The sequence below is a fragment of the Crinia signifera genome, chromosome 2, assembly GCF_055691185.1.
Source record: "Crinia signifera chromosome 2, ASM5569118v1, whole genome shotgun sequence".
NCBI lineage: Eukaryota > Metazoa > Chordata > Amphibia > Anura > Myobatrachidae > Crinia > Crinia signifera.
In genome coordinates, this window is record NC_139218.1 from 310,672,941 (window position 1) to 310,692,434 (window position 19,494).

At 42.7% G+C, this 19,494-nt stretch overlaps 1 protein-coding gene across 7 annotated transcripts in view; it reads left to right on the top strand.

Annotated features, from left to right (window-relative positions):
- Nucleotides 1-19,494, top strand: part of AKAP11 (A-kinase anchoring protein 11) — a 49,144-nt gene that overhangs the window by 18,586 nt on the left and 11,064 nt on the right. For all 7 annotated transcript variants that reach the window (XR_014469745.1, XM_083168935.1, XM_083168931.1 and 4 more), the window contains 6 exons: nucleotides 303-413; nucleotides 5,283-5,330; nucleotides 5,819-5,944; nucleotides 7,702-7,963; nucleotides 13,257-17,592; nucleotides 19,288-19,443. Coding sequence is in view for 6 of the 7 variants with exons in the window: in XM_083168935.1 (XP_083025061.1) it covers nucleotides 303-413; nucleotides 5,283-5,330; nucleotides 5,819-5,944; nucleotides 7,702-7,963; nucleotides 13,257-17,592; nucleotides 19,288-19,443 (5,039 nt within the window). In the remaining variant the exon portion in view is untranslated. The remainder of the gene's footprint in view (nucleotides 1-302; nucleotides 414-5,282; nucleotides 5,331-5,818; nucleotides 5,945-7,701; nucleotides 7,964-13,256; nucleotides 17,593-19,287; nucleotides 19,444-19,494) is intronic.

The following is a 19,494-nucleotide window of genomic DNA, read 5'->3' on the forward strand; positions in this document are numbered from 1 at the left end:
ATATAGGCCCTATTAGTTTCACACAAATATGCAAAGGCCATCTTGCCATTATGCTCCCTGCTGTATTCTTTTTTCCTTTACAATATTCCATTTACTGCAATGTACAAAAATAATGAACAAAATAAGTGTTTTTAATGTCCCCGGTTTGTAAGTAAAAGAAAATGTACAGGAGTAAAGGTAAGAGCAATGACAAACACACTTGCGTGTATATAAGCAGTATATTCTTCAGTTGCTGGCATACATGCATTGTGTTACTAGCCCCATGTGCTGCAGCGCCTTTCACTTCAGCTTTGTATCTACAGAATATCAGTGAGGGGCTGCTGAGCTCAGTGAAGTCATTGCTACAAAGCAGGAAGGAGCTGTGCACGATCACAGACAGCCCAAAGACCAGCAAGAAAGGGGATTTTATTGAGGTCAGTATTTTCCTCAGATCACTCTATACAACTATTTACGTCGTCATTTTATTGCACTGCTCCAAATAGGGAAACGAAAGAAATGAAAGAGAACTAGTTTTACGGTACTTGTTTCCTAGCACGGCGCCCACGATATTCAGTCGTATGGCTTTGTATACCATTGTATATGGCATACAATGCGATGCGATTTTGAATTGTATAAGCACCCTAATGGTTTTTTTCAATTTTAAATGGTCCCCCTATACGATTTTTAATTGTATAAGCACCTTAATAGGTGCTTACAATGTTAAATGCACCCCCACGCCACCGCCACTATCAACGCCAACCCGAAGCTTGGCGAGTGCAGCAGTACGCGTCCTCTGACCTTTTCATACCCCCACTATCCACGTCGGTGTGGAGTTGATTTTAAATAGTGTGGCGAGCGCAGCGAGCCACCGAGCCCTAATTGTGGCGAGCGCACGTGTATTACTTTACATGTATTCCACGTCCCCTCGCGGGGCTCGCTGCGTTTGCCACGCTTTGGGCTCGGTGGCTCGCCACACTATCTAGAATCAACTCTACGTGACATGGATGGTGGGGGTAGGAAAAGGTCTGAGGACGCATACCGCCGCCCCGCTCGCCACGCTTCGGGTTGGTGTTGATAGTGGGGGTGGCGTGGGGGTGCTTTTAACATTGTAAGCACCCATTACGGTGCTTATACAATTAATAATCTTATAGGGGGCCATTTAACATTGTAAGCACCCATTACGGTGCTTATACAATTAATAATCTTATAGGGGGGCCATTTAACATTGTAAGCACCCATTAGGGTGCTTATACAATTTTAAATTGTGTACCATCGCATTGTATGCCATATTCATCGCAACGCATCGCGTACCATTGTAAGGCTTATGGTATACGATGCGATGGGCACCGTGCTAGGAAACAAGTACCAGTTTTACTGCTGTTAGTTCTTAGATGATGTACTTGTGTATTGCTGATAGTTGTTAATTTCACATATCTGTTTTCTGCACTGAACATCACCGTAGTATATAAAAGTGCCAGCGTCGCTCACAGCAACTGTTCTTTTAGTATAAATAAATATAAATACAATTTATGTGAAGTTTCCTTAAATATTGCATCCCCCAATAACTCAGTCACTGTGAGCATTGCTGGCATTTGTAGCGGGTATTTTGAGGATCTCTCACAGCAACGTTGGCACTCAAAGGGTTAAGCATTGATATTTCTCTATGTAATTGTGTAGCATTGGTATGAAATCCACATGTAGCCCACATGGGATAAATATGCATTTTGTTAGTAAAGGGAGTTTTTCTGAAAGTTTTTTTCTTTCTTTTTTTTCACTTTTACTTACTTTGTCATCCACATGGACTCCAAATGGGAACGGAAAACCTTGCAGAAGCATGGCGAGCGAAGTAGTACACCCATTTGGGGTCCATGTGATAATCAAACAACAAAAACAAATGCCGACCATTTCCATGTCCTAGACACTGTCGACAAACAGTTAGTAGATGTCCGCACCAAACTCATTCTGCTCTGTCACAGATGTTAACCTTGTATAATAAATCACCTTGTAGCTGCAAATGTAATGTCCACCTTAAGCAGCCCATAACGTCCCGATGCGGGCGTGCGTTGTGGGCTTCCATAGCAGGGATCACATTGCATTGCCTGTGCATGCGTTATGCATGCAATGCGATGAAAACTAAGTACAAAAAGCACACACTTTTTGTACTGTGCGATGAGGTGCCGCGGGAGCACGCACCTCAAAGCACAGAACGCACAGCCCGGCATCGCAGCGTGTATGGGCTGCTGTATACCTAACTGCTTAGGTACAGGCTAGCTGTGTATTTAGCCAGTACCTTATTAAGTGGACTCTAGAGGGCCCGGACAATGCCGTCCTCTGCTGAACCAGTTCCTACCACCAAGTCCTCTGGCCAACATCAGTAGTTTGAATTGATTCAATCAAACTTGGGCTATTCAGTTAAACCATGAATGTGATGGGCTCCCATGCACCATGACTGCATACTATTGGTTATACCAGTATTGCCCAAACTGTGTGACTGGGCGAGGCTCTCACAGGGGTTCCCTGGGTTAGTGGTTCAGAACCAAATCAAATTATTTATGGTCAGAGTGATTGACAAATGCATTGCTGGTGGCTGCCAATAAGAAGAAATGTGGACAATCAGAAGCACAACATTACACCACCACATAACTGAACCAAAAGATGTCATGTATGCACAATTTACTTCATTTCAGATTTATCAATAAAAACTGTTATCCTATTGGTGCAGTGAAAAAGATGCTCATTCTCTAGGGCACAGTGATTTAAGAAAGTTTGTAATCTGCTGGCTTTCTTCCCCGCCTTCCCTGTAACATGTAAAAGGCCAGAAAAGGCTATCCTTTTAACACATTTAGCAACATGTGTGTAATTGTTTAACATCATTCAGTCCTGGGGTGATTGTAGGGGGCTGCTTTCAAAAAGGAGGCAAGTACTGTACTAGGGTTAGACATTAGTGGAATGGTTAGGGTTCGGCTCAAAGTTTGTAACAATATATTGATATCTTTGTTGTTGTTTTTATGAGAAAGATCGTTCTTTCTATACTATCTTTAGGGTGATGAGCTTTTTACAGATGTTTAAGGTTTAATTTACCATCAGAAACCATTGTCAGTGTCTACTCTGGATCAATACAGTGTTCTTTGTTGTGTGAGAATAGTCTGCTACCTCTGGCTCCATTCTGCGTCACCTGGAACCACTTGGTTACGAGCCTAAGCAGTGTCCGGCTGGTCACTCTTGCTGGATCCTTCTGCTTGCTTCCCGTGTCAGGACTGCAAAAGGCTGTTGGGATGGTAACTTGGAAAACTTCAGGGAACACCTCTATCTAGAAAGATTAGATGTTTGTTTGGCTGTTGTCTATTGGTAACAAGACTACACAGGGCATGATGTTTATCTGCTCAAAACTACTCCTAAAAAGCTGTTACACATAACAACCCGTTAAAGGCTGAAGAAGTTACCATAGGTGACTGAGGGATGTATGTTCTCCCATCGTGCATACTCCTGTCTCTCAGAGAAATAGATATTTATATACTATACCATCTAAACTCCAGTGCTCAGTTACTGGGGATATCAAACTATCTGGCAGTACAATGCTCCGGTTCCCTTTCCCAAGTGGTATGGAGCAATGCATGTATTGTTGCACAGTTTGGAGCTGCTGCAGTGTGCCTTGTTGCTTGGCATATCTGTAGTGTTATCCGAGAGCCAAGTCAGGGCCGAAACTAGGGTTTCCGGCGCCCGGGGCAAGGCAGTCTTTTTGTGCCCCCCCCCCAGTGATGCTGCTGCGCGACGGAGGCGCGGCCTAATTTGGGGGCGTGGCCTATAATCGCTGCTCTCCCACGAGGCCACGCCCCCATTTTGCCGCTATGGGGGCATGACCCAGAGGCTCTGTGAGCCTCTAGCCATGCCCCCAGCCCCCTGGCTGCGGGAATAGACGCTGTGCGCAGCGTTTATTCCCCGCTGCTTAGTTAGCAGCTGACAGGGGGACCGACCAAATGACGCCTTGTCCCTGGCGCCGGAGACCCCCCCCCCCCCCGCACAGCCGGAGACCCCCCCCCCCCTCCCCGCACAGTCCTCTCACCGTCCATCTCCTACTAGCGCGGCTGCAGGAAGCGCTGATGACTTCAAAAAGACTTGCCAGACGCTGATTGGCTGAATTCAGCCAATCAGCGTCCGGCAAGTCTTTTCGAAGTCATCAGAGCTTCCTGCAGCCGCGCTAGTAGGAGATGGACGGACTCCGACGGAGTCAAAGTAATATGCCCGCCGCTACACTACAGCGTCCACATATACCGGACCTCACAGCGCCCCTCACCTCCAGCGCCCGGTGCGCGTGACCCCCCAGCCCCCCCCCTAGTTACGGCCCTGGCCAAGTCTATAAACAGCCAAAGCACAGAGCAGAATTCATTTCACAATGTACTCCTATCACGTTCTCTCTCTGGCATTTCTCTTGCTTCCATTTGTCTCTGCGTTATACTGCGGCTGTCAAAATTTGCCCCGTCCTTTGTTACACAGCAACCTACAGGCCATTGGCTCCTTTAAGAGAAGCACGTTCTTCCAGAAACAGTCTTTGCTGATATAAGTATAAGTGAGATAAGTATTTTGTTGCTACATTTGTTCTATTCCCACTCAGGGAATAAATCTGACATTACCCTGTATGCAGAGCACGCTCGGTACCCCTGGCTGACAATGACATGTACATCTTCTGTGGCTAGTAAGAGCCTTTAAACTAACTTTCCTTTGAAGCTGCTGAATACAGTTTTCTGCAGTGCTATGAATGTACCACTTGGTGGTGCTCACGCTCCATTTCCAAATGTATGTTTATGGGTTTACTTCTAAATTGCTAATATAGTGAGCCCACTAAAGTGTAGGATTATATGCAACCAGTAATCCGTGTGACATGTTTAATGTACAGAAACAGAATAGTTAATTGAAAAGAAAATATTTATTTTTCCTTCTTTATTGCCCTATAATTTTTTTTTTTATTATTGGTTCTGGCCTATGGCACTGAGCTTGGCTGTCAATCATCCTGCTTCTTCCAAGTTCTCATTTGAGAGCCAATACATAAATGATGTAAAGTGATTCTTAGAAAAGCAAGCCTGTGAAGGCTGATGTGTTACTGCCTTTTTGTTATGAGGAAAGGTGTACGCTTGGGTTGGGTGTGCAGTGGGCAATTAAAATGCTTTATTATGTGGCCTTAAGAGATCATATAAATATACACAACATTAATCCGCAAATACATATAGCAACGTCTGTGACCAGGCTATTGCTAGGATGTGACAGGGCTGCTTTCTGTCCAATGAGTGTTATTCCTTCTGTTACAGATCACCTTCATTGGCCTGTCAGGGGATTCCGGAGCAGCAAATATTCAGGTACAGCAGCAGTCACTGGATTTTTCTTTTCTTTTTCTTTAACTAAGGCAAGTGTAAAAGAACTGGGCAAGTCGGGTCTATAGCAGTAATATTCTGCATACTTTTCCAAAAGTTAGACAACCACATAAAGGTGGATATTCTGGTTCACTCGAAAAGGCAAATTCACTCTCTAGTGGACAAAACCATATGCACTGCAGGTGGGGCAGATTTAAGATGTGCAGAGAGTTAGATTTGGGAGGGGATGTATTTCAAACTGATATCTATATTGCAGTGTAAAAATAAAGCAGCCAGTATTTACTCTGCACAGAAACAAAATAACTCACCCAAATCTAACTCTCTGCACATGTTACATCAGCCCCATCTGCAGTGCACATGGTTTTGTCCATTTAAGAAGGAATTTGCCTTTACAAGGGAACCAGAATAATCTCCTTAATGTAATGTTAGAACTCGTGCTGTCTGACATGCGTGTTACATTTCTATGTGTTTAGGGCGTAGCGGCTTATTACCTGGACATTCCTGAACTGATCAGGTCCCTTCGTCTGTGCAACCTTAATGTGAATGAAGTAATCTTGTTGAAAGATGGAAAGGAAGCGACACAATCATGTACATCACAGGTAAGTGTGTAACGCCACTCGCCGTTTGTGAAATGAACAGGGTTTGGGTACAAAAATAACAAAAGGAGATAATTAGAAGCTATACTTGTTTACACCGTCATATATTGTCCATGTTCTTGACTTTTAGTAATTTGATGAAACCAACTATTATATGTTTTGTAATTTTGTAAATGACAACGGTATTTAGTTAAAAAATTTTTAATTTTACCTTTATTGGGTTGGGTGACCATTAAGTGCTAACTTGGCCATAAAAAAATAAATGTCAAAGGCAATGCAACACACATATGGAGGTGTACATAAACCTGCTGGCTTATACACATCTCCGATGTTGGGGTGCACGTGCATTTGTTCCTGTGTTGTTGAATGCAGTGCCCCCCTGAGCCGCAGCCTGAGTGACGGTCTACAGACATTTGGAGCTGGGGAGTGGGAGGAACTAGGCAACATTCTTAAAAGGAAGGCGGTTCATTCCTGGGAGTGGCGAGTGCATGGTCTGTGACCTTGGAATTATATCCTAACATACTCACTTTTTTGTAGGCACTCTTAGAAACAACAGTGTAAAATTATAAAATAAAATTAAGTGATTATTAGTACAAGTGACTTAATACATGTATTAAAAATAGTCGCACCACAGACACTGGGACATTTTAATATGGTGAGAGATTTGGTAAGAAATCTCCAGGTTTTTTTTTTTTTTTTTTTTTTTTTAAAGCGGCAATAATTTTACACTGAAAAACCAGTTAGATTTTGCATTGTAAATGATTGCCGCTCTAAATAAACTATCTGAATCTCTCATCCTATTAAATTTCACCCACAGTGTGGATAATTAGTAGTGTGGTTTAACACCCGGGGCTGTTCAGGTATTGTGTATTGTACCAGAGTGGTAAACTCATGAGTTATGCATGTTCACGTACAGAGTAAGTGCCGGAATCTATAGGTTTCACTGGCACTTAATCGAATAGGACCGGGATGGCTCCATGGCTATTTGAATCTGCCCCTCATTTTGTGAAATGTGGTAGAGGTTCAGAACAAAGCAGCATGGGTCCTAAAGAAATCATTATAGTGTGGAACCACAATACAAATACACATATGATGTGACATGTTTTCTATGATGTAAATGCCTCCCATATACAAGAAAGCATAGATTGTATGACACGGTGGTTTGCGGAATAGTATGCACTGATTAGTGGGAGGAGTGGCATGCAGTCATTAGGTTGACCGTGTCTAGGCCGACCAACATTGGTCAACGGGTAGAATGTCTACACATGAAAGGTCGATATGGTCAAACGGTCCACACAAGCAAAATGTCCACATGGTAAAAGATTGGGTTTTCATGATTTTTTTTCGGCTTGTTTTACTTACTTTGTACTTTTGCTGTCCCAGTAAGCATGGAGGGAGAACATAATATGTGTGCCGAGTGCAGCGAGGCACCCTGCCGAAGCATGGCGAGCACAGCAGTTCACTAATGCGGTGGCCATGTCGACCTATGTCTGCATAGACACAAACCATGCTAAAAACCTCATGTCAACCTTTTTCTATGTTGACTTTTGCTTTTGTCGACCTTTTGACCATGTTCACCTGATGCATGTTGTCCTTTATCATGTGTCGACCTTTTACCGTGTTGACCTATTGACTGTCAACTCATGCTTCTCAACCTAATGATCCACACGCGGATGTGTTGGGGTTTCAACTTTTAAATTTCTTTGGCTTTCAGCAGTATTTTTCATGTGCATGTCATCTACATTTTGTTTTTCTCGTAGCGTTTATTTTCAGGAGCCGTGTGTATGATGACCTCCATATCATTTCCGTTCTTTAAAAGTGACTCTCTGTTTGTCCTGCTGAGCAAATATACAGCTGGTGTTAAGTATGCTATGGAGCAAGAAGATTCAACTAGTATAAGCAAGACAGATCACCATGAAGACGATGACACAAATCAGTCTGTCTCTTCAATCGAGGATGACTTTGTCACTGCATTTGAGCATTTGGATGAAGAGGATCTTATTACTGCAAATGAGAACCAAGGTACAGTGACATTTAAGTTGTTTATCTTGGATAGAATAGGAAAGCCGAGCATTAAGCATTACATAGGGTCAGATTCCAATTTGTATACTAAAGCCTAGGCAACAGCGATTTTTCAGCTTATGGACTAGAGAACCGAAGTAGATAAACAGACACCCACCGGATCCATCGCACTGTCTCAGCAGCTGCATGCACATGTGCCGCATCTGTGCACATCCAAGGAGCACCAACCGCCTGAGAGAGTCTATGGCTTTGCAGAGTGGCCGCAAGAACTGTGACGCTGGTGTCCTGTTCTCGGCATGATCTCAGATGTAGGCAAAGACACCCCCCTAAAACAGTTGTGGCACCCCTGCATTTCTGCAGCTAGTCCACCTTTCCTCCCCCAAACTGTCTAGCAATCACTGTGAGCATAAATCCTCAATGCCAGCGGAATTACAAATATACTTTGGTGGATGCACTGTGCAACCTCGGCGATCAATCAGTTGCCTAAATATAAATTGGAATCAAGCCTAAAATGCGGTCATGCATACAATTGTTTAAGAATGCATATCTTACTGTATATTACAGCACATATAGGGGCAGATGTATAAAGCCTGGAGAAGAGAGAGAGTGAAAGGAGATAAAGCACCAGCCAATCAACTCCGTACTGTCATTTTATAACACCGCTCATTGGCTGGTGCTTTATCTCCAGTTCTATCTCTTCTCCAGGCTTAATACATCTGCCCCAATATATGACATTGCTTTTACCCCATGTATGCTCTGTTTTCATACTTCTTGCTCAGCACAACTAATTACAGTTTATATATTAAATAGAAAGTGTGCACATTAATGGTCCTTTATATTTAAGAATAACATCTGGTTATATTAATTTACAATATCTTACGATTAGTGTTTTCTTTCTTATCTTTATTTAACAAAAGGTCTTTGTTTGTTTGAGATCTATTTTCTACATGTATTATTTAACAGGCCCGTACATTATTGGGAGCCTAATATGCTCTTTTCTGTAATGGACAAAACCATGCTGCACTGCAGATGGGGCAGATGTAACATGTGCAGAGAGAGTAAGATTTGGGTGGGGCGTGTTCAAACTGAAATCTGAATTGCAGTGTAAGATTAAATCAGCCAGTATTTATAATTGAGTCTTTTTTATTGATTTTCAAACAAAAACAGAAACAAAAACAAAAAAATCAAAATTATTTGCACAAGTAGTAGGGCAACAGACTAATAGGTGCTTACAGGAAATATATATATATTAACCAGATTAGGATATATACATACAGATGGATAGACCTGCGTACAGGTCCACGCTCACAGTAATGAAGTGAGGATGTTGGACGTCGCCCTTCCATGCTAAGGATAGGTACTCATTTATACATCCACCCGGAGGCGCCATCCGAGCAGAAGAGCACAAAAGAGAGAAAAACAAAATGTAAGAAGGCACGATCATAGGGACATAAAGCATAAGAGGCCATAAAGCACCCTAAATCTGCAGCTCAAAATAATCAAAAAACAAAAGTATCACTGTCTAAACTAAAATAACCTATTATACCAATTAGCAGTAGTAAAAGTAAACCTCCAAAAAGGCCCAAATCAACCCACCCAGAAAACCCCCCACCCTGTACTACACACCCCCAACTTAGGTGTACTTTATTCCCTATAACATACCCCTTCTAATCCTACACTAACAATAACCCAGAGGAGAAAAAGTTAGTGGCCTATAACTGTAAGGAAAACAGCTACTGTGGCCCAAAAAAACCTAACTTACCCCTTCCACCCTAACCCCCCCCCCCCCCCCCACACCAACTATCCCACTAACTATCTCCACTACAGTATCTAACTACCCCCCCCCCCCCCCCCCCCCCCCCCCCCAAAAAAAAAAATGATAGAAAGAACGGATGCCTGACAGGGGCAATAAGATCAGGATCAAATTATTGTAAGGGCAGAGTATTTAGCCAATGCTTCCCTGATCCCGATGGAGAGAAAAGTATAACAGTATGCAGTACACAGGAACCATATATGTTGTCACACAGACAGATATATAACCGCAAGACTGTTACCAGAAGGATATTTAAAGGTACATTTAAACGAGAAAGGCATTGTAAACTGTAATGCAGAAGGAATTGAAATTAGTCCGGCCATTTGTCAGATCCAAGGCATGGCAAGAGTATAGCAGGAATAATGACCTTAGCTGGGTGGACCCCAGCTCTCCCACAATGAACATGGTGATGTAGCAATAACATAGTATATTGCACTCAAGAAAAATAAGAAGGGACATAGAAATAAAGTGCAACAGGATATAGATACAACACAGGACTGAGGTGGCAAGACAGATGGCAACAAGATTTCAGTCTTGGACGATTAGTCCGGCAATGCCTCGAGCTCCAGGGATGTCACCCAGGAAAAATTAGTCGCAGTCTGTAACAAATGTAGATAGCCAGGATATCGTCTAGGATCCAGTGCACTTGGGGGTAACCAGGAGAGCGTCCAGGGTATATTATCCACCAGTGCAAGTAGTGCACAGTCCCAATAGCATCCGGGCACTCTGGGATACTCAGAAGTATATTCAGGAAAATCAAAGTGTGAGATCCAGAATGGCACACCTGTAGTCAGGGAAAGTGGAGGAAACTTTGAGTATAGCACAGCCTCATCCAAGCATGTAGAAAATAGGGTACAAGTCTCTTCCCATGGCCATCCAGGATATGGAAAAGGGCAACCAGCAGCCACATATAGCAAAAGTTCAAACCTCAGATCTGTAGAAAACCATATAGAAGGAGTCATTTTGGGAACCCAGTACTTGCTTACTTCTTCAGGAAATGTAGAGAGGGCAGTATTATAAGAAGGCTGCATGACATATTTATCTTGTACTGCACATATTTCAGGGTTACAAAAGGGGAGAAATGTATCCAGCTGTTGAGCTTCAGGGGGTGAGGAAATGATACGGGCAGAGCCATGAAGGGTAGCATCTGTAGCTCCCACCACACATCGCTCAGGAACACCTGACAGAGAGTATATGGACATTGAAGTGTCATTAAGCTTATTGATGAGCCTTTGTGTAGTAGCATGGATGGCCTTAAGGATCTGTTGTAAAGAGGTATCCATGGCGCTTTACCTCAATGCGAACTCAGACAGCGGCAGGGATCCCCTATATAGGATGTAAATGCAGAGAGCTATGTGTATAGAGATAAGGCACAGATATATTGGATGTATTAGAGGCTGTGCGGTATTGTATTGAAACAATGGACAGCAAGTCATGAGGTTAGTGAAGCTTCCAATCAAATTCAGCAGCAGTTTGAGGAGTAGAAGGGACTGTATGAAAGCAAGAAACTGACCAAAGCTACAAATGACAGTAGAAGGTCTTCTGCATGTAATGCAGATAGAGCTATATAAGGTCACAGCCAGTATGTAGACACATGCAGGTTTAATTGCAGGCAGCACCACTTAGAAGAGTTTGTATAGTAGGCAAACCCAGGCAATTGATGCCTATTATACTGGAGCCCACCAGGTTTAGTCCAGAAATGCAGCAGAGGGTAAATGGAGGGAATAGCAGGGCGGCGCTGGAGGGGTGCTCCACAAGACTGGATGGAACCTCCAAGATGGCGCCCGGCCGCGAGTGCACAAAATGTGGTCAGTGCAGTCGGGTACAGTCAGCCCGGTGCTCTATCCTGGGGGAGTAGCTGTACCTTGGTGCAGCAGGTCTGCGGGCGCAGCAGGTCTGTGGGCACAACAGCCGCTGAATGAATCCACCACGGGACAGAGCTTTCAAGATGGCGCCCGGCTGTGAGCACGGAGGAGCCAGCAATACAGCGCACCCGGCCGGAGGTCTCGCCGCGGCCACACCAGAGGTCCCGCTGGAATATCAGTCAGCTCGCCAGCAGCAGGAGAGTATCAGGGTCAAAGGTGAGCAGGGCAGGGGCGCTCAGTTTTCCGTGGACAGGATAAATAGTCAGGATTTATACGGAGCTCCTGAACCCTGCTTCCTCCCACGCGCCCGGCCAAGCCACGCCCCCATCAAATCAGCCAGTATTTACCCTGCACAGAAACCATATAACTCCCCCAAATCTAACTCTCTGCACATGTTACATTTGCCCCTCAAGCAGTGCAATATGGTCTGTATTTGGCTCCTTAAATGAATGGGCATGGGGTTGTTAAGAGAATTCTAAGTGGATTCCTCTGCCACCTCCTCACTGTGCGCTCAACAGGTGTCTGAATGCATCACTCAGGTCACACATGCAGTAGCCGGTAAAGGGTGATATTTTACACTGCTACTTAGGTAGACGAGTCACTGATCCCTCACCGGAGCAATGCTGAATTGTTCTGGTGGGTATCCCCCACTGCAGTATCTGGCCCCTATCATGAATTGGTCCCTTGTACACCAGCTGCATTGCAGAAAACATCTGGTATAAAACACCCATCTATTATAATTTAACTACTTGTACTTTTAAGCTGGGATTAAGTAAAATTAAAGTAAAATTATGATAGGCTGGTGTCTGCTCACACGCTCATAGTATGCAAGCAGAAATCAGACTCTGAAACGAAGACCCCGGAAGCTGTTCTCGGGTTACTTTTGGCGTTTGTGAATTTGTGTGCTTGTGAATTTGGTCTGAATACTCTTTCTAATGAAACCTAATTTACTTTGTAAGTAGAGTTTGGCTGCATTGACATATTGCATTTTAGCAGGAAGCAGCAGGCTTGTGTATATATCCTCTTGAGTAAGCATCCTGCGAAACAGCTCCTGTTCGACTGCATCCTGCTAAAACGCAATGTGTAGACAGAGCCATAGATTTAAATGTGCAGACTCCTTCCTGTCAAACAGGTCCCTTTGAAAGGGACCTATCAAAATGCAACCTGTAGACACAACCTTCAGGGGATATGCAATCCGCCGCCGCTATTTCTAATAGGGGAAATAGCGGAGGGTGCCTATTCAATGTTGTCTTTACCGACAGCATTAGAGGCATGACGGCAGAACAAGCCCAACTTTAAAAGCTGTCTGGCCCGTTCTGCCTAGAACGGGCATGGGTTTTCGCGATCACGGCCGTATCTTGACAATCCACGGCCATTTACGCGAAAATGCCCCCTTTTTCGCCGATCGTCAGGTGGGACATTGAATCCCGCCTGCCGATTTGCTGTTGTGCAAAAGGCAAACAGGCCAGGATCACTGCTGTCTGGAAGAACCGACAGTCGTGATTCTGGATTGCGTTTCCCCCTAAGACTCACTGTAATGCAGATATGCTATATGATTGATTGTACACTGCTCCAGTATGTACAAATTATAGAATAACTTTCCATTTTCTTTCAGGAATGAAGTGGGAAACCGCAAGAAATCAGCGTGATGCTGCTTCCCAAACCCAACCTGCTCATTGTCTTGATGTCGGTGGATCAAAAATCATATTCAGCTCAGTGCGCCGTAGATCATCTATCAAGTCTACAATGCTAATGAGTTACGTAGAACTTCCAGAATTGTCATCTTCTGGTAAAAATACTGTTACAACCTCAATGTGTAATACTTGGAAGCAGAGGACGCTTTCTGCTCAGGACAAGATCATTTTGTCTCAATCTCCTGTGGAATCATCAGATTCAGAGTGCTCCAGTCCAAGCCCGATTATTTTCCTAGATGAAGAGGGTTATCAGAAAAGCTTAAGAGCAAAACTGAACCTGCCAAAGATACCTCTTGGGAAAGATGGTATTGAAGACTCAGATTCAGAACTAAGCGAATTTTTCGATAGTTTTGACCGATTTGATGAACCCGAGTCACCACTGGAAGACCATTTTCAGACTGATCAGAAAACCATTCTAGCCAGTCCACCTAAAAAGAGAAAATGTTCCAAAGGGCACATGAGCACAGTCTGTATGAATCCACAAAGGTTTCAGTTTGATCGCCCCACACTCTCAGCCAGTGTAAAAAAACCAACTCCCCGTAAGGCTGAATCTCCTTTTGGTAGTGTCTCTGATGTACCAGATTCTCCTCGTCTGGCAAAGACCTCAGCTGAGGATAATGGCACCTTGTTTAGTCCAATTAGATCATCTGCCTTTAGCCCCCCTGGAATTCCCACAACTACAGAATCTTCTCATTTAGTCAGTCAACAGGACAATGCTTCATACAAAGACAATTCTTACAGTAAATTTAGTGATTATGCTAACCATGTATGTGTTAATGTGTTTGACTCCGTTTTTAATACCAAACCATCTTCCAGCCTTGTCAAAAAAGAGCAGGAGAAAAATATAAAGCATAAACGCAAATCACATGGCAAAGAGTCCGACCGTAAAATGAAGTCAAAACACAAATCAATTAAGGGAGGTATTCAGAAATTTGCTGCAGATCTGGTAGAAAACAGTTTAGGCAGTGCATTTAAAGACTTGCAAAGAGGTGTTTCTTCTTGTACCAGTGCATTATGCCACCTTGCTGCGAGACTAACTTCATATGTGTTCCAAATGGCTTTCTATGAAATTGGGAGGAGACAAGCCTATTCAATTAAGAAACAAGCTATCAATAGCTTGGCAAACCTCATGGTCAGTGAAGTCATTACAAGTGCCCTGCAGGAACTTCGGCATATAAAGAAGCAGATGGTTACCAATACAATAACGCGTTTCGCTGCTGACCTTGCAGAAGAGCTTGTATTTGAAGGAATCATGGAGGTTTGTCAGTTTTCTCACCCGCCAACTCCAACTGTATCATATTGCCAATCTTTTGACTATGAAGATGTAGCTGTAAGTTCCTATGCTAAAGATTTATCAGAATCTGTAATTCAAGAAGCCTTTATCGAATTATCTCAAGTGAATGTGTCTTTTACAACAGAAGCTGCTATAAGTGTTTCATTGGACAACCTCCAACACGTTAGCTCTGAAGCTATGTCAGTGCAGTCATCACCCACATCCACTTCTCTTGGAGTTCAAGAAGCATCACCTACAAAGTCTAAAAGAGATTTTACTGTTCAGTATGCTTTGTTCTTTACATCTGGTCTTATGAGCTCTGTTCCAGTACCTGTAGCTGCCAAAGTTTTGAGCCAGCAACCGATACCCAGTGATACATACGTTTATGTAGATAATGTAAAAAAGTATAACTTATCAACAAAAAGTATTGCTGAAATATCTGGTACAACTATTATATCATCTTCTAAAGATGGCTTTAGTAATCACCAACAGGAGCAACAGGAAGCAGACGGAGTAAAGGCCTTCTCTCTAACTATGGTGGATATGATTGTAAATGAAGCATATGATGTAATACAATCTGCCAAAACAGTGGAAGATTATGCTGAAATGATGACTAAAAAGATAATCAAGAGGCCTTCCTTGTGTCTTTCATTAGATGGAGAAGCATCACAAAATCACTGCAGTAATGCTTTGGGCAAGGGTCATTTTAAACCTACAATAGGTAGGACTGCAGAAGTGTTTTCAAACAATTTAGACGTAATGAAACTGAATAGGGAATTGCCTATTAATTTGGTTGACCCGTATAAGGCAATGCCACAAGACTCTAATATGTTGACTTATTCCCCCAAATCTTCAGAGCAGCAGAAGAGGATTTTTAGGTCTCCTCAAGTGGCTGAGCAAACGTCAAGAAGTCCATGCTTTATTGTGAAGCAGACAGGACAGGATTACAAGTGGGAAGCCTCAGATAAACCTTCCTCAGGCAGTTGTGCATTGAATTCAAATACTTTATCTAGTAAAACAAATACTGAGGGTTGGGCTACAAAGAGGACCTTCCAGAAGAATGATGTTTCAGATTCGTCATTGTTCAGTCTTCATAGTTGTTTCCCTCACATCAACCATTTCTCCTCCGTAATGTGCAATTGTGGTGAAGAATTCTTTGTTGAAGATAAGATTTGTCAAAAGGATCCAAATGGGAAAGCACCGCCTGGTACACCACCTTCAACACCTATAACGTCCTATGACATAAGTCCTGAAAGAAGCATGCGAAAGCTTGGCAAGAAACTTAAAGGGCAACTGGCAAAAGACTTCTATCCTGCCACACCACCTTCTACTCCCCACCTGTCTGTATTTGAACACGACAATACAAAGAGAGATGACTTTATGCTTAAACTTATGAGATCACTTTCTGAAGAGGTTGAAACTTCAAGCAGCGATGATAGTTCTGAAGAGCTTGAAGTATCTGAAGAAACCTGTAGATATGCTGACTATTTGTCAAGTAACATCATTTCTGTTGCCACAGATATGGCTGCATGTTCATTAGAGGATGAATCGGCTCAGGGAGCAACCATTAGGAACCGGTCACAGCTAAGCACGCTGAGTGATAAATGGGGTTACCCTGCCTACATGAGAAATATTACTGAAGACTTGTTAGAGACTATGTGTAGATATGCAAACTCTGTTGCCGGAGAGGTCATCAACGATGCAAAGGAAGTGATTGGTAGCAGGAAGAACTCGCTGTGTGATGCAGAATGTAGCAATTGGCAACTAGATGATAAAGATTGTAGACCCAAAGACAGAGGTTATAAATATGCAAATATACATTTTAAATCGACAGATCCTGCCACTCTTTCTCTGCCTTATTATAATGGTGGTGCAGGTTTGACTTCAAAATACCCCAGCTGTGAAAGTGTGACTGAAGAATATGCCGACCATCTTATACGGGTGCTAAAGATGGAAGGAGGGAACAGTGAGCTCATTTTGGATCAATACGCTGGTAGGCTAGCTTATAGTGCTATAAAATCTGGCCTCCAACAGGCCTCTAAAACGATTAAAGTTAAATGTAATAGGAAGGTTATCCATAGGGTTAAGTCTGAAGCAAACGGTAGCAAGGATATCCGAAGGCTTGTGAGTAGAACCCATCATTCAGACAGAGAGAAACGCAGACCAAGTAGTTTTACTCTTCGTTCTTTTACCGAGGACTCTGTACAGAAATCTGAACATCCTGGCCTGCTTACTTTTGCTGAATCATTAGCTCATACCATAACTTGTGACGTAAGAAGAAAGCTAAAAATGTCAACTGCTTCTCTTCCTAAATCACTGACCGATTCTTGTCTCTATTCAAAATCTAAACATGATTTTATTACTGGTGAGGTCGTTAAAACATCCTATCCCAAGACTCTCCTTCCTTTAACTCCTAAACAGAAGTTATATCATAGCACAGGCAGTTTAAACGAGCATGGTTTTAGCGAGGGGATTATGCAAGCTATTGAACAGTATGCCTGCAAGGTTGTAGACGGCACCTTGGAATTCAGTATGGAGGCGGCCAAGTTACAAGCCGCGGAAAATAGGAAAAAAACAGATAAAGTCCCACATGCTGGAAAACTTATACATTCTTATGGAACTGCTTGCAGGCTGTGTAGTGCAAAAGAGCAGAACGGAAACGGTTTGTCCTCCTGTCACTTCTTGATGGGACAAGATGTTTCCAGAAAGACTAAGCAATGTTCTAAGTCAAAACAAAATGCTTGTCAGAAATCAAGACTTTTTCATCTTAACATCCCTAAAATCCACATTGACTTTGATAAGCGAGCTGTGCTTGCGGATAAAATTGTGAGTGCAGCCATTGAAAAAGCAGAGCGCGAGCTAAGTAACACGAGTTTGGCAGCGGATAGTGGCATTGGACATGATGGAGTCAGCTTTGCAGAGAGCCTTACCACAGAAATCATGATGTCTGCTATGAAGAACATTGGGCAGGTATTTAACATCAGGTAAGCTGAAACATCTGTATACATTTATATTTTAGTTATTTTTGCTTCAGTGGTGACTTTAATTTCGCCTCAAAATTTGTCAACTGAAAATGTAGTAACCACAGTATCATAATAGCTCATCAGTCTTAAGGTGCCCATACACTATCTGACCCCCTTGAGCTGCCTGGTACCTTTCCGGGTGGTAGGATCTCCTGCATCCCCGCTTTCAGGAGGGGGACCAAGTCAGTTGAGGGCAGCAGGTTCGACCTCCGGCTCTGGTCTGATGCGCATCTGTCCTGAGGAGGGCATCAATCGCATCCGGTTTGTGACGTACCGATATATAACGTGCTGGTACCCCGGCACTAGTTAATTAGCTGAGAAGTTCCACAGCAGATCATATTCAGTAAGTAAAACTGCTTTAGTAAACTAGTAGCAGCAATAAAACAGCAGTTGAGCTCAGCAGCAATAATTAAGCATGCCTAGAAGATTAGAAACTTTTCACCAGACAGTAACGGTGAAGGAGTTTCAGCCTTCCATCTTGTGTTTAGGTATGTCCCTTTTAAGTAGCGCAATACTCGGCTGTCGAGTGTCTTCTAAGCTGGGGACAAATCAATTGTAGCAGCTGTGTCCTATCCACTATGTGGTTTGTCTGTACCGGGAGGGCTGCTGCTAGAATGATGTTAAATTTAGTTTGATTTTCCATTACGGAAACTTATGTGCCCAGCTAAAGCCATGAACAATGGCCCCAGACAATTTTACCTCTGTCACCTAGCATTATAATTGGCAGTTCATATTCACACAAAGCCTTTTTATGTCATCTTCCAAAATCAGATTAATTCGTCAGACTGTAAAGTCTTATTCATCACACAAGGGAATTTATCTCTTTATTCTAGAGTCCTATTGTGGTATGCGTTGCACCACTCCAGGCAATATTTGGTGATCTGGTGCAAGGTCACTGCTCTGACATGGAAATCCAATCCAGAGCAGAACTTGTATTTTCAGATGTAGTTTAGAACTTACTTGGTAGAGAATACTTCTTGTGGAGGCTGTATGGATGACTAGAGTTATCATCCAATCACTGCTTTTAGCACATACTATGTTCAGCTTTAGTCATCTGCTTTCAGATTGACATTTTTAGTGCAAATGTAATTTATTTTTGCATTTTGTAATAAAATCACCAAACAGAACAAAAGTATCATTGTACTATATATTGGAGGCGTTGGCACATGTTTTGGTTCAAATTCATTTTTGTGTTTCGGTTATGTTGAATTTCAGTTCAGGTTTTTTTTTTAATATAAATTGATTTAAAACTGTAAAAATCATGTCATTTTTGCAATCCAAAAACCTGAAATTCAGATTTAACATTTGAATTCCGAGTGGTTCTAAGATATGTTTTGGAATTCTGTTCAGATCTGATCTCCTCAGAAGATCCAGACCGTGTTTTGGTTTGATGCGGATCCACAAAATGACTGTGGTTTCTGTGCAAATGATGATGATGTTTGAAATAAACCTGATGATGGTTGAAATAAATCAAAACATTGTAGTGGAGTCATTGTTTAATCCATTCTGTATGAATATTCCATAAGTGCTGCCAATGTGCCTGTATTTATAGGATATATTCTAAAATGATACAGTATGTTGAAGATGTAATTTATAATAATGAATGACACTTCTATTTACAAAGTAGACCAAGCATTTTTTTTCTGTGTTTTTCAGTTCTGTTGATAAAGATGGCTTTCAGTCAGTGGACTCGGTGACCAGCCAGCAGACCAGTGCCAGTGTGGGGGATGACAGCACCGGGAGCTGGTCCAATCTTAGTTTTGAAGATGAACACCAGGATGAAAGCAGCAGTTTTCTTCACCTCAGCGACAGGTGCAGTAACAGTGCTGTAGTTTTTCCATAATTATTAATATTAATAATATT